Source organism: Triticum urartu, chromosome 2, assembly GCF_003073215.2.
Source record: "Triticum urartu cultivar G1812 chromosome 2, Tu2.1, whole genome shotgun sequence".
Lineage (NCBI taxonomy): Eukaryota > Viridiplantae > Streptophyta > Magnoliopsida > Poales > Poaceae > Triticum > Triticum urartu.
This window is the reverse complement of record NC_053023.1, coordinates 577,515,948-577,530,648: the sequence shown is the minus strand read 5'-3', so window position 1 is coordinate 577,530,648 and position 14,701 is coordinate 577,515,948. Positions and strand designations below refer to the sequence as shown.

The 14,701-nt window shown below is 52.1% G+C and overlaps 2 protein-coding genes and 1 non-coding gene across 3 annotated transcripts; 2 read left to right on the top strand and 1 right to left on the bottom strand.

Moving 5' to 3' along the window:
* The first annotated feature begins 10,606 nt into the window (after positions 1 to 10,606).
* On the top strand, positions 10,607 to 11,520 carry LOC125533675 (heavy metal-associated isoprenylated plant protein 20-like). Its single transcript, XM_048697047.1, has 3 exons — positions 10,607 to 10,775; positions 10,921 to 11,002; positions 11,091 to 11,520. Exons 1-3 carry the CDS (start codon positions 10,746 to 10,748, stop codon positions 11,399 to 11,401), a joined length of 423 nt encoding a protein of 140 aa, XP_048553004.1. The 5' UTR covers positions 10,607 to 10,745; the 3' UTR covers positions 11,402 to 11,520.
* TRNAI-AAU lies at positions 11,509 to 11,582 on the top strand. Its single transcript has one exon. It is a non-coding gene; the product is annotated as a tRNA-Ile (tRNA).
* Positions 11,583 to 12,049: 467 nt separating this feature from the next.
* LOC125538885 lies at positions 12,050 to 14,689 on the bottom strand. Its single transcript, XM_048702199.1, has 3 exons — positions 14,153 to 14,689; positions 13,903 to 13,926; positions 12,050 to 12,684 (listed from the first exon to the last, which is right to left on the bottom strand). The coding sequence occupies exons 1-3, from the start codon at positions 14,367 to 14,369 to the stop codon at positions 12,362 to 12,364; spliced, it is 564 nt and encodes a 187-aa protein (XP_048558156.1). The 5' UTR covers positions 14,370 to 14,689; the 3' UTR covers positions 12,050 to 12,361.
* Between the last annotated feature and the right edge of the window lie 12 nt (positions 14,690 to 14,701).

Genomic DNA, 14,701 nt, shown 5'->3' with positions numbered 1-14,701 from the left:
AGACTCTCTTCGGAAGTGATCTTTGTCCCCAAAGAGGACGTCAATCAGGATCTTGCTGATTGGTGAACAGGAAAGCCCACGAACAATGCCGTGGAACACAGTTCGGCTGTTCTGAAGCTGTCTCTGCTTGATTCCTAACTTCTCCATGGTGTCCTTGTACAGGATGTTGATGCTGCTGCCCCCATCTATCAGAACTCACAAGAAACGCGTGGCCCGTTTGTCTGTGGCAAAGGTGGCGTCCAGGACCAAGGCGTAGGATCCTGGACTCGGCATCACTTCTGGGTGGTCAGCCCTGCTCCAGCTGATGGGCCTCTCTGACCAGTGCATGAACTCTGGCGTCTCTAAGGCTACCGCGTTCACCTCTTGTCGCTGCAGCCGCCTGCTGCGTCGATCGTCAGCCACATTGGTGAACACCACGTAGGCTCCGTGCTCTTCAGGGTACTCATCTTGTACTGCGCCGACTGGCCTGACTGCCGGCTGCTGGGGCGGAGGCAGAGGCGGGTACCCAGCAGGCGGGGGTGGCAGGAGGCTGTCTCCCTTGGCGATCCTGGTGAGCCAGTGGCACTTCCGGGTGGTGTGATTTGATGGCTTCGCGCCGCTATGGAACTTGCAAGGTCCATCCAAGGTCTGCTCGTAGGAGAAGGCCGGCAACCAGTTCGGCTTGCCGCCTTTCTGTCGCTTAGGCGGAGGCTGCTCTTCTGGCTGCTGGGCTTCGACGGTCGCGACCTGCCGGCTGCTGGAAGCCGGCTGCCGGGCCTTGCGCTTGTGGTCGCCCTGCTGTTGTCGCCGGCCGGCGTCTGCTGCCGGAGTTCTTGGAGCCTGAGGAGCTACTTTGCCAGTCGTGCTGATTTGAACTTCCGTCTTCATGGAGGAGTCGGCCGTAGCGTACTTGTCCGCTATGATCAGCAGCTCGTCGGGGGTTTCTGACTCGTCGCAGAGGAGCTTGTGCTTGAGGAGGGTGCCTTCTCGGCACCCGGCTGTGAAGTACTCGATGGCCTGCACCTCGTGCACGCCCTCGCAGGAGTTCCGGAGCTCAGCCCAACGCGTGAGGTAGTCGCGAGTCGACTCATCAGGACCTTGCACGCATAGGGAGAGTTGGCGAGGCTTGGGAGGACGCTTGTACGTGCTGGTGAAGTTGCGAACGAATGCTTCGGTGAAGTCGACCCAGCTGTTGATGTTGCGGGGCTTTAGGTTGTTCAGCCATGCCCGGGCCGTGCCCTGGAGCATGAGCGGAACGTACTTTACGGCGACACGCTTGTTGCCGTTTGCTATGCTGACAGCCGTGGAGTAGTCGACTAGCCAGTCTTCCGGCTTCACGAGCCGGTATACTTGGGCGTGTCTCTTGGGAGCGTGAACCCTCTGGGAAAGGGCTCATCCCGAATGCGGGGCCCAAAACAAGGCGGACCCAGCTTGTCTTCTTCTTCCAGCGCCAGGGACCGGTGAAGTCGGTCGATCCGGTGGCGGGCGTCATTCTCCCCAACTCCCTCTCGGCGGCCAAGGCGGTCACCGAGAGTCGGATGGTCAACAGGCGGCGGGGAGACTCGCCTCTCCTTGCGGGGAGGGGGAGGGGACAGTCGTCCCGTCGTTCCACTGCTCTCGGGCGGCCGTCTCGGTCGCGCTCTATGGTAATCCGAGTCCGACTGTGGCTGACAGCCGGCTCCTTGTCCTTCCTTCCTCGGGTACCGCCAGTCGGCGTCCGAGACGTCGCACCTTGATCTCGGTGCGGGTCGTCGTTTGGCCGTTGCGGTGCCTCCGTGCGGCAGCCGGCCTCGTTCTGTGCGGCGGCCGCGTCGAGGAGCCGCTGGACTCGCTCCATCATGAGGCGGCGCTCTTCGCCCTCGAAATTGTCCAGCTCATCCGCCGCTACCTGGGCGGCTCGGATGTTCTCCGCTGGCGTGGCATACACAGGGCGGCTAGCCCCAAACAGGCTGGCGATGGCTATGCCGCGCTGCTGAACCGCGCCAAGGCGGCTGGGCCCTGCTGGAGCCGGCGAGCCACCAACAGCGCAATCCATCTCCCGCTGGTAAGCTTCTGACAAGCGTCTCATGCTGGCTAGCTTCTTCGCGCCTTCAACAAGCTGAAGGCGGCGCGCTTCTAACGTCTCTGCGTCAGCATCTTCTGGAATGGGCGCAACTAGATCTTGCAGCGCCGCGCCGAGTGAGTCGGGCGCCCTTCCACCAAGGAACTCGTCATGACTGATGACCAGCACCTCAGTGACGGTGCTCCCGTCGCTCTCCGCGTGGGGGAGAGGTTCGTCGTAGACCACCACGTTGGAGGGGAAAGCGTCGACCGACGCGGTGTTGGAGTCGACCAGCATCGGGTCGGTGGAGCCTACGGACTCCAAGTCTACGGCAGGCTCGCTGGAAACGTGGAGTTGATCGAGGAGGCCCGCGAGGAGGTTTTCGGGGCCGCCTACACCTGCGTCGGACGCAGGTTCGTCGGAGAGGCGGACCTCGCCGACAAGTTCGGCCAAGGAGCTGGTTGCGCAGGCGATCTCCACGCCGCGCAGCGCATCGACGCAAACTTCGTCTGGCGTGCCTGGCTGGCTGCGCTCGCCAGGGAGGAAAAGGGTTCCCGTCCAGAACAGATCTCCGGACGGCGGTGCACCATGCCCCACGGTGGGCGCCAAATGTCGGGGGTTTGGTGCGACATATGCCAACGGATGGCTTATCATGGTGGGGGCGAGTAGAACGCCGTCGGTGCCTGGAAATGGGATGAGGTGAAGACATGCACGCCGGCGAATCTTACCCAGCTTCGGGGCTCTCCGGGGAGATAATACCCCTACTGCTGCTCTGCGGGGTCTCCGCATGATCACTATGGTCAAGTGTTTACACGGTTGCTCCTCGAGCTGTGTATGGTGGTAGGAGAGGGCAAGGCTAGCTCTCTTCCTCTATCTGGTGAGGTATAGAACTACCGGGATCCAACCCTTTGCATGGGTGCCCTGGGGGGTTTATATAGGCCTACCCCCAGGGGTACAATGGTAATGTGACTGGGCGCGGGCCCAGCCGTCAGTGTCTCCAACCTCCGACTTCTCCGCCGACTGGTGGGGCCCGCCGACTGGTGGGCCCCGCCGACTAGTCTGGTACGGAGCCGACAGGCCGCGTCCGCCGCGGGCTGGTCTTGCCGGCTGCTGATTACTGTAGCCGTGCTCCTGATGATGCAAGCTTGGTCATGGGGTCGTGGCAACAGCCCCGCCGCCTGGCGGGCGATCACTGTGGCCACTCCCCATCTCTTCTTGATTAATGGCGCATGGGCCCGAGGGAGGGCTCGGCCGACTCCCCCGGGCCGACTCCCATTAGGTCCGACTGGCGGTGCTCCCGCCGTCTCCCGAGGTCTCGCTGGCTGGTGGGCCCTGCTGCCTCCAGGCCGTATAGACAAGCCATCGTGGGCGCAGGACCAGGTACAGTGGTGCTGATGTTAGGGCCGGCTGGGCAACAGTGCCACGCCGCGGGGAGATCTTCCCAAGTACGGCGCACTATAGCCATGCCTGCCCTTGGTAAGTGGCGGGGAGTGGGCTTCATTGTAGCCACGCCCCTGCCCCGTCCCCCTTGATGAGGTCACGGTTTGTTGGAGTCGCCGGCCGACTTCCCAAAGCCGGCTTCTCTGGAAGTCGTCCCTGGGACTCGGCCGTGAGCGGGCAGTCGGCCGCCTTGCCGTAGACTCCCCAGGAGGCGGCTCTTCGCCCGGTGGTCTTGAGGGGCGCAGCCTGCCCCGATGTCTTGAAAGGTCGTGGGGCTCGGGTTGGCCTACCCGTGGCCCATTACTCTGACAAATATATCATATGACGAGACGGAATCGTTGTCGCTGTTGTCATCATCTTCATTAAAAATATCGTTATCATTCCGAGTCGCCTTATGAGTACCATTCTCATTTCCCGTGAATGTGGTTTGTTCGTCCATGGCAACACTCGTAACTCATGAAACTGCACAACATTGAACATTCATCATCTGTTAAGTTCGTACAGTGGATCATACCCAAGTGCAACACCAACTTTGTACAACATGCGGTCGTCTGTGGAGGCCGCGCTGCGAGGGCATGTTTACATGAATCCTAAACCCTAGATCACTATGTGTGACTCCTATCATCTAGCATGCTAGGTTTAGATGACGAGATCGAGATTAGATGGCAAACCTTTGACCGCGGTGTAGACGTTGTTGGGGAACGTAGTAGAAATATAAAATTTTCTACGCATCACCAAGATCAATCTATGGAGTAATCTAGCAACGAGGGGAAGGAGAGTGCATCTACATACCCTTGTAGATCGCTAAGTGGAAGCGTTCAAGTGAACGGGGTTGATGGAGTCGTACTCGTCGTGATCCAAATCACCGATGATCCTAGTGCCGAACGGACGGCACCTCCGCGTTCAACACACGTACAGCCCGGTGACGTCTCCTACGCCTTGATCCAGCAAGGGGAGAAGGAGAGGTTGGGGAAGACTCCATCCAGCAGCAGCACAACGGCGTGGTGGTGGTGGAGGAGCGCGGGACTCCAGTAGGGCTTCGCCAAGCACTACGAGAGACGAGGAGGGAGAGGGGTAGGGCTGCGCCAACAGGGGAGGAACTTCATCTGTTGGGCTGCCCCTTTGCCTCCACTATATATAGGGGGAGAGGGAGGGCTGCGCCCCCACCTAGGGTTTCCTCCCTAGGGGTGGCGGCAGCCCTAGATCCCATCTAGGGTGGCGGCCACAAGGGGGAGAGGGGGAGGCGCACCTGAGGTGGGCCTTAGGGCCCATCTGCCCTAGGGTTTGCCCCCTCCCCTCTTGGAGGCGCCTTGGGCCTTGGTGGGAGGCGCCCCAGCCCACCTAGGGGCTGGTCCCTTCCCACTATTGGCCCATGTAGGCCTCCGAGGCTGGTGGCCCCACCTGGTGGACCCCCGGACCCCTCCGGTGGTCCCGGTACACTACCGGCGATGCCCGGAACACTTCCGGTGGCCAAAACCATACTTCCTATATATTAATCTTTACCTCCGGACCATTCCAGAACTCCTCGTGACATCCGGGATCTCATCCGGGACTCCGAAAAACATTCGGTAACCGCGTACATACTTTCCCTATAACCCTAGCGTCAATGAACCTTAAGTGTGTAGACCCTGCGGGTTCAGGAGTCATGCAGACATGGCCGAGACAACTCTCCGGTCAATAACCAACAGCGGGATTTGGATACCCATGTTGGCTCCCATATGTTCCACGATGATCTCATCGGATGAACCACGATGTCAAGGATTCAATCAATCCCGTATACAATTCCCTTTGTCCATCGGTACGATACTTGCCCGAGATTCAATCGTCGGTATCCCGATACCTTGTTCAATATCGTTACCGGCAAGTCTCTTTACTCGTTCCGTAACACATCATCCCATGATCAACTCCTTGGTCACATTGTGCACATTATGATGATGTCCTACCGAGTGGGCCCAGAGATACCTCTCCATTTACACGGAGTGACAAATCCCAGTCTCGATTCGTGCCAACCCAACAGACACTTTCGGAGATACCTGTAGTGAACCTTTATAGCCACCCAGTTACGTTGTGACGTTTGGCACACCCAAAGCACTCCTACGGTATCCGGGAGTTGCACAATCTCATGGTCTAAGGAAATGATACTTGACATTAGAAAAGCTTTAGCATACGAACTACACGATCTTGTGCTAGGCTTAGGATTGGGTCTTGTCCATCACATCAGTCTCCTAATGATGTGATCCCGTTATCAACGACATCCAATGTCCATGGTTAGGAAACCGTAACCATCTATTGATCAACGAGCTAGTCAACTAGAGGCTTACTAGGGACATGGTGTTGTCTATGTATCCACACATGTATCTGAGTTTCCTTTCAATACAATTCTAGCATGGATAATAAACGATTATCATGAACAATGAAATATGATATAATAATAACTAATTTATTATTGCCTCTAGGGCATATTTCCAACAGTCTCCCACTTGCACTAGAGTCAATAATCTAGTTCACATCGTCATGTGATTAACACTCACAGGTCACATTAAAAACACGTATATACTTTGTTGAAGTTGCCAGCCTTCTTATCTACCATGCATTTGGGGTAATTCCGCTACCAGTGACCGTTCCCCTTACAATAGAAGCACTTAGTCTCGGGTTTGGGTTCAACCTTGGGTTCCTTCACTGGAGCGGCAACTGGTTTGCCATCCATGAAGTTTCCCTTCTAGCCCTTGCCCTTCTTGAAACCAGTGGTCTTGTTAAACCATCAACACTTGATGCTCCTTCTTGATTTCTACCTTTTGCGGTCTTAAGCACCGCGAACAGCTTCGGGATCAACTCCATCCCTTGCATGTCATAGTTCATCACGAAAATCTAGTGGCTTAGTGATAGTGGCTAGAGAACTCTATCAATCACTATCTTATCTGGAAGTTTAACTCCCACTTGATTTAAGTGATTGTAGCACCCAGACATTCTGAGCACATGCTCACTAGCTGAGCTATTCTCCTCCATCTTGTTGGCAAAAGAACTTGTCAGAGGTCTCACACCTCTCGACACGGGCATGAGCCTGAAATCCCAATTTCAGCTCTTGGAACATCTCATATGTTCTATGGCGTTCAAAACGTCATTGGAATCCCGATTCTAAGCCGTAAAGTATGGTGCACTAAACTATCAAGTAGTCATCAGGATGTGTCTGTCAGGTGTTCACAACATCCACAGACGACGTTGTAGGGGTTTGCACATTGAGCGGTGCATCAAAGACGTAAGCCTTCTGTGTAGCAGTGAGGACACTCCTCGGACTACGGACCTAGTCCGCATCAGTGCTTACAATATCTTTCAACTTGGTCTTTATCTAGGAACGTATTGAAACAGGGAGCTACAACGTGAGCTATTCATCTACAACATATTTGCAAAGACAATTTAGACTATGTTCATGATAATTGAGTTCATCTAATCAAATTATTTAATGAACTCCCACTCAGATAGACATCCTCTAGTCATCTAAGTGAAACATGATCTGAGTCAACTAGGCCGTGTCCGATCATCACGTGAGACGGACTAGTCAACATCGGTGAACATCTTCATGTTGATCGTATCTTCTATATGACTCATGCTCGACCTTTCGGTCTTCCGTGTTCTGAGGCCATGTCTGTACATGCTAGGCTCGTCAAGTCAACCTAAGTATATTGCGTGTGTAAATCTAGCTTACACCCGTTGTATTCGAACGTTAGAATCTATCACACCCGATCATCACGTGGTGCTTCGAAACGACGAACCTTCGCAACGGTGCACAGTTAGGGGGAACACTTTTCTTGAAATTTTAGTGAGGGGTCATCTTATTTAAGCTACCGTCGTTCTAAGCAAATAAGATGTAAAACATGATAAACATCACATGCAATCAAATAGTGACATGATATGGCCAATATCATTTTGCTCCTTTTGATCTCCATCTTCGGGGCTCCATGATCATCGTTGTCACCGGTATGACACCATGATCTCCATCATCATGATCTCCATCATCGTGTCTTCTTAAAGTTGTCTCGTCATCTATTACTTCTACTACTATGGCTAACGCTTTAGCAATAAAGTAAAGTAATTACATGACGTTTATGTTGACACGCAGGTCATAAATAAATTAAGACAACTCCTATGGCTCCTGTCGGTTGTCATACTCATCGACATGCAAGTCGTGATTCCTATTACAAGAACATGATCAATCTCATACATCACATATATCATTCATCACATCCTTTTGGCCATATCACATCATAAAGCATATGCTGCAAAAACAAGTTAGACGTCCTCTAATTGTTGTTGCAAGTTTTTACGTGGCTGCTATAGGTTTCTAGCAAGAACGTTTCTTACCTACGCGAAAACCACAACATGATATGCCAATTTCCATTTACCCTTCATAAGGACCCTTTTCATCGAATCCGATCCGACTAAAGTGGGAGAGACAGACACCCGCTAGCCACCTTATGCAACTAGTGCATGTCAGTCGGTGGAACCAGTCTCACGTAAGAGTACGTGTAAGGTCGGTCCGGGCCGCTTCATCCCACGATGCCGCCGAATCAAGATAAGACTAGTAACGGCAAGTAAATTGACAAAATCGACGCCCACAACTGCTTTGTGTTCTACTCGTGCATAGAAACTACGCATAGACCTAGCTCATGATGCCACTGTTGGGGAACGTAGCAGAAATTTAAAATTTTCTACGCATCACCAAGATCAATCTATGGAGTGATCTAGCAACGAGGGGAAGGAGAGTGCATCTACATACCCTTGTAGATTGCTAAGCGGAAGCGTTCAAGTGAACGGGGTTGATGGAGTCGTACTCGTCGTGATCCAAATCACCGATGATCCTAGTGCCGAACTGACGGCACCTCCGCGTTCAACACACGTACAGCCCGGTGACTTCTCCTACGCCTTGATCCAGCAAGGGGAGAAGGAGAGGTTGGGGAAGACTCCATCCAGCAGCAGCATGATGGCGTGGTGGTGGAGGAGCGCGGGACTCCAGCAGGGCTTCGCCAAGCACTACGAGAGACGGGGAGGGAGAGGGGTAGGGCTGCGCCAACAGGGGAGGAACTTCATCTGTTGGGCTGCCCCTTTGCCTCCACTATATATAGGGGGAGAGGGAGGGCTGCGCCCCCACCTAGGGTTTCCTCCGTAGGGGTGGCGGCAGCCCTAGATCCCATCTAGGGTGGCGGCCACAAGGGGGAGAGGGGGAGGCGCACCTGAGGTGGGCCTTAGGGCCCATCTGCCCTAGGGTTTGCCCCCCTCCCCTCTTGGAGGCGCCTTGGGCCTTGGTGGGAGGCGCCCCAGCCCACCTAGGGGCTGGTCCCTTCCCACTATTGGCCCATGTAGGCCTCCGGGGCTGGTGGCCCCACCTGGTGGACCCCCGGACCCCTCCGGTGGTCCCGGTACACTACCGGTGATGCCCGGAACACTTCCGGTGGCCAAAACCATACTTCCTATATATTAATCTTTACCTCCGGACCATTCCGGAACTCCTCGTGATGCCCGGGATCTCATCCGGGACTCCGAACAACATTCGGTAACCGCGTACATACTTTCCCTATAACCCTAGCATCATTGAACCTTAAGTGTGTAGACCCTACGGGTTCGGGAGTCATGCAGACATGGCCGAGACAACTCTTCGGTCAATAACCAACAGCGGGATCTGGATACCCATGTTGGCTCCCACATATTCCACGATGATCTCATCGGATGAACCACGATGTCAAGGATTCAATCAATCCTGTATAGAATTCCCTTTGTCCATCGGTACGATACTTGCCCGAGATTCGATCGTCGGTATCCCGATACGTTGTTCAATCTCGTTACCGGAAAGTCTCTTTACTCGTTCCATAACACATCATCCCGTGATCAACTCCTTGGTCACATTGTGCACATTATGATGATGTCCTACCGAGTGGGCCCAAAGATACCTCTCCGTTTACACGGAGTGACAAATCTCAGTCTCGATTCGTGCCAACCCAACAGACACTTTCGGAGATACCTGTAGTGAACCTTTATAGCCACCCAGTTACGTTGTGACGTTTGGTACACCCAAAGCACTCCTACGGTATCCGGGAGTTGCACAACTCATGGTCTAAGAAAATGATACTTGACATTAGAAAAGCTTTAGCATACGGACTACACGATCTTGTGCTAGGCTTAGGATTGGGTCTTGTCCATCACATCATTCTCCTAATGATGTGATCCCGTTATCAACGACATCCAATGTCCATGGTTAGGAAACCGTAACCATCTATTGATCAACGAGCTAGTCAACTAGAGGCTTACTAGGGACATGGTGTTGTCTATGTATCCACACATGTATCTGAGTTTCCTTTCAATACAATTCTAGCATGGATAGTTAACGATTATCATGAACAATGAAATATGATATAATAATAATTAATTTATTATTGCCTTTAGGGCATATTTCCAATAGACGTCGCCTGTGTCCGATGACGGGCCTTCAGGCAGGGGTCTAGCCAGCGGCGACGTGCAACACGAGGGTGAGATGCAAGACGGCGGCGACGTGCAACACGAGGGCCGCGCTGTAGACGTCGCCGGCGTAGGTCGACGTGGGTCGGATCCGTGGCGGGGGGACGACAGCGCGGTCAGTCGAAGGACCACCGAAGCAAGCCTCTTCCCTGCATTCCCGCCTCTCATGAACACCCTCATGGCTGGTTGGCTGGTGGTCAATACGATTTCCCAAACAGGTCGATCAACCTCTGCCTTCCGAGACCTATAACTGGCCAAGAAGAGCTTCTCCTCATGCCTCTCTTCTTCCCTACATAGGCGTCATGGCCAAGAACGGCTTTGCCTTTTTCGGGGCCGTCTTCATCCCATAGCTAGGTTCACTCATCTAATTGCCCTTGGAGATTTCCTTGAGATTCAGATTCGATTACAGCGTTGGCAGGTCCTTCGAGCCCGTACCAGGAGGGGAGCTATAGCGCACACGCAATCGACATGAACAAAACAGCCGGGTAAGAAGAGCTTTCCGCATGCATGCCGAGCAAGCTCTGCATGCAACACAATGCGTCAATGCAGCTGGGGATTTTGCATTTCCTTCCCGTTTCTCACTTTCCCAGGATCATAAGAACGCTACGCGCTTCTCGTAATCCTGGTTTGAGACCATAATTATCGAAGCTAGAACATGGGGTCGACGCTCCTTCTGTTCTGCCCACCTTGATTCAGAACCACGCTCGCTTACATCCCATGTTCCGCATCTGTTCAGGGTGTTCTGCTTATCGCGTTCTCCGGAGTTTCAGTAGGCGTCATGGGAGAGGAGAATGCTGCATCCGCGAATGTAAGCATTTTTCACCCCCCAAATAATGAACTTGCAGGAATCTGAATCCATGTTCATTTACACATTCCAAGTTCCGTTTCCACACACGATCCTCCTCTGTTCTGTTCACTCACGGAGGAGCGCCTGCTACCTGTTCCCTGTGCAGAGCGTCACGGTGAACGTGAGGGTATACATGCACTGCGACGCCTGCGAAAGATCGGTGCGCCGCACCATCAAGAAAATCGATGGTACTACTAAAAATAAGAACTAAGTGCTGAATTCCACGCCTGTTCATGTTATGGGGAGTAAACGTCTGATGACCGTCCATGGTTGCAGGCGTGGAGACGGTGGAGGTGGACAGGGAGGAGAACAAGGTGATGGTGACGGGGGATTTCAAGGCCGAGAAGGTGCTGAGGAAGCTCAAGAAGAAGACCGGGAAGGAGGCGGAGATTCTGCCTCCGGACCCAGAAGAAGAAAACCAGGAGGAAGAGAAGCAGGAGCCCGACGACGATGCTTACGCTCCTTACGGTTACGGCCGTCCGGCGCCGGACATGGACGCCGTTCTAGGCAACGAGTTCCAGAGGCCGCCGCGATGGGACCTCCATTATTTCGACGACGAGAACACGGAAGCGTGTAGGATCATGTAGGGAGTAATGCTAGAGCAGCATCTGATTTCGGGGCGGTAGTATATATATTCCTTGGTTCTCCTAACTTACAGGTAGTGATGTATTATAACCATTTCATATATCAAATTGGCCTATTAGCTCAGCTGGTTAGAGCGTCGTGCTAATAACGCGAAGGTCACAGGTTCGAGACCTGTATGGGCCACTACTTTTTTACTCGTTTTCCACGGGCATTTTTTTTCCAAACTGACATTTACTCTTTTTGCACGGGCCTATCCATGAATCTGCTGGTAAAATAAAAAGATTACACATTTGGGATGGAGGGAGCATTACTTTTCGCCTGGTGCAGCTTTTATTCTCTGAGCAGTTCATATGCTGGTGCAAAATGTTGGGCTCCTCTTGGAATAAACACAACCCAAAACAAATGGTATTTCCCAACTACAAGCACTGAACAGTACTAACTTAAGGTGTCTCCACCCGTCAAAAAAGAAAAACTGAAGGTGTCTCCATGCTAACAGAAATAGTGCACATTCCGAACATATGATGGTACCAAGCACTAGCTCTAAGAAGATGTGCATCATCTTGCTGAACACCATGAAAATAAAGACCAAAAGTAAAGCAAGATCTGTCTCCACGAGCCTGCTGGTAAAAATAGCTTGAAGCTCGATACTGTGAATCAAACTGCAGATGCATTACTGAATTTCGTCGAAGGCAGAAACCGCCTTTTGATCTACAGCCACAACACTACACTGAATGTCTTCAATATACGTTACAATAAAGCTTGCATGCTTAAACAATGTATACTAGTTACATTTATAAGGAATCTACAGTGTCTAGAGTAACTATACTTCAACTGGGACAACTCATAATACACTGGCAAACATTACACGTGGACCATTACAGCTAACATTGCTCGGTGACGGTATGGTAAAAATGTCGTCTGCTGCAAATACTTTTACCTGCAGAAGCAAACTGCTTACCAAGCTATCGTGCGGCGGTCGCGGCTCGAGAATCCTGCCAACCCGATTCGCGAGCTCGGCGTTCCCACAGTGCTGTCAGTTTCCTCTCCTTTGAGATTGCCCCCTCAGACTTCTCCCTGGCTTCCTCACAAGTCTCTGTGGCCGCGTTACACTTCTCCGCCTCTCGCTGGTACAGGGTAGCCTGTCTTTTTGCTTCGACAAGTGTGGCATTCATGTGATGGATGTGCTCCTCAGCTACAACCTGCTGCAGCTTGAGTTCCTCGTTGAGGAGATCAACAAACTGCTTCTCCATCTCCTTGGTACGCTCAGGGTCATTTGTGCCGCAAGCTGCATATTTCAATTCAAATTATTTTTCCAGTCAACACAGCCTCATAACAGATATAACCATGTGAAAAGGAATTTACGATAGTTCCAGCTCACAAGAACTTGGGCAGCAATACTGGAAATGGTTTACACTAATTTCTCTTATAGAGCATTTGTAATTGTACCATCAACGATGAGTTATGTAGGTGAAAGCCATATGTGCAGGTGTAGTGCTAGTTTCTTAAGTGGTTGATAGATACTACTGAGAAAAATGTATTACTTTGTCGGCATTTGTAAGCTGCATGGCATGTAAAACCAGTGCAGGGGAGTAATCACCCCTTACTAGAAATAACAGGAAGTAATCCATGTTTGGTTTTAATGTTAAGGTGCCACTGGAAATAGCATGAAGTAATCCATGTTTGGTTGCAAAAAGTTAATGTGTTATGAGACAAACCAAGAATTTGGATGGTATTGTACATAAGAAGTAATATTTGGACCTAAGCTTGTGAGCATATGATGCATACCAACATAAATTAAGAACAACAGCATCATTAGCCTTTCTTGTGTATTGTTCACATTACTATACGACAAAAGCATCAAAACTCTGAGCAAATATAAACACACGTTTTTCTCAATATATTTGGTTGATTTAGCAAATAGTATACACTAGGTCATTCAATAGAGTCTATCATTAGACAAATCTCACAGGTTTCATGCTGAAGTCCTTAAGAGTCAAGTCTTTCAGAAACTGCAAAATGATCTATATCCAGCCTGATACTTAACTCGCCAGTAGTTTAAAAGAGCAATATATGAACATAAAACAAACTGGGGATAATATTTTACCTAACACTTCATAGAGTATTACTTATGTTTTGGTTACTATAAAACTTCAGTACTGCTGACAGGCACTACTTTGTTCAAACAATTTGGCAACAGGAACTGTGAAGAATAACACCATTAAAATGACAGGCATGTCAACAACCCTGGACGTCTAAATTGTGTCGGAGGGTGATAAGATTCCAGGAAATTCTAAAGTTGCAGGTTGAACTGTCTGGTATAGAAAATATCATGATCAGAACTTCACAAGTGACGTCGTTCTCCATCAGATGTCAGCTATACTCTCTCTTGTTTCAGTTCACACTCAACAAATTTTTTTTGACGGTGCACACTCAACAAATTACAATGAGAAGACTGGATAATACTGAACCTCTATTAAATGGACTGTGAAGAAGGAGCTCAAACCTGAAATTGAGAAGTTCACGAGCCCTGCAAAGGAAGGAAATGCAAAACCATGTCAGACATCACTTTATCGATCCAGTTAAAAGCATATATGTACAATATAAATTGTCTATTGCTAGCAGTGTATTCAGTCCGTCGACACTCATAAGCAACCGCATCCACCTAGTTAACGCTAGTCTCAACCGATGGGCCCATTTTCGTTATGCATAGAACCGCGCGTCGGTGCGAGATCTGAAGAGAGGGGGGCTCTCACCGGGCGCGATGGACTGGAGGGAGAGCGGCGGCGGGCAGTCGCAGGTGCAGGGCGGGCAGGAGGGGGCGGAGACGGCGGCCGCGGCGGAGGAGAAGCCCTTCTTGTAGCGCCAGTAGAGTGCGGGCCCGGAGACGCCGAGCGCGGAGGCCACGGCGAGGATCACCAGGCACCACCGCCCGCACCCCGCCGCCGCCGCGCGCCGCCCTCCGACTGCCATCGCGCGCGCTCGGGCTATGTGTCCGCGCGCCGTGCTCGTGCCTGCCGGGTTCCACCGTCGCGTCTCGGGGCGGAGCGGGGCGCGTGCTTGCGGTGGTTTTCTCGTGTTGCTGTGGGGGCGTAGGGCGATGGTGGCGCTGGACCTGCTGGTAGTACCGGTGGTGGGGGCGATGGCAGTGGGGTGGGTACTGGGCAGTGAAGGAGTGTGTGAGTGGGAAGTGAGCTAACTGCGGGTGGGTGCGCAGTGAAGGTTCAGGGGATCGGCCGTCGACCGGTGCGGGCGGTGAAAGAAGGGGCGTCGTGCGCTGGATTGCGGCCTCTTTCCGGCTTCAG

Bases quoted from the DNA above. Each gene is read 5' to 3' on its own strand.
- LOC125533675 (XM_048697047.1), top strand. From the start codon at position 10,746: ATGGGAGAGGAGAATGCTGCATCCGCGAAT. The intron at 10,776-10,920 runs GTAAGCATTTTT...TTCCCTGTGCAG, and splicing joins AGAATGCTGCATCCGCGAAT to AGCGTCACGGTGAACGTGAG. The intron at 11,003-11,090 runs GTACTACTAAAA...CCATGGTTGCAG, and splicing joins CACCATCAAGAAAATCGATG to GCGTGGAGACGGTGGAGGTG.
- LOC125538885 (XM_048702199.1), bottom strand. From the start codon at position 14,369: ATGGCAGTCGGAGGGCGGCGCGCGGCGGCGGCGGGGTGCGGGCGGTGG. The intron at 13,927-14,152 runs GTGAGAGCCCCC...CTTCCTTTGCAG, and splicing joins CCTCCAGTCCATCGCGCCCG to GGCTCGTGAACTTCTCAATT. The intron at 12,685-13,902 runs GTTTGAGCTCCT...TGAAATATGCAG, and splicing joins CGTGAACTTCTCAATTTCAG to CTTGCGGCACAAATGACCCT.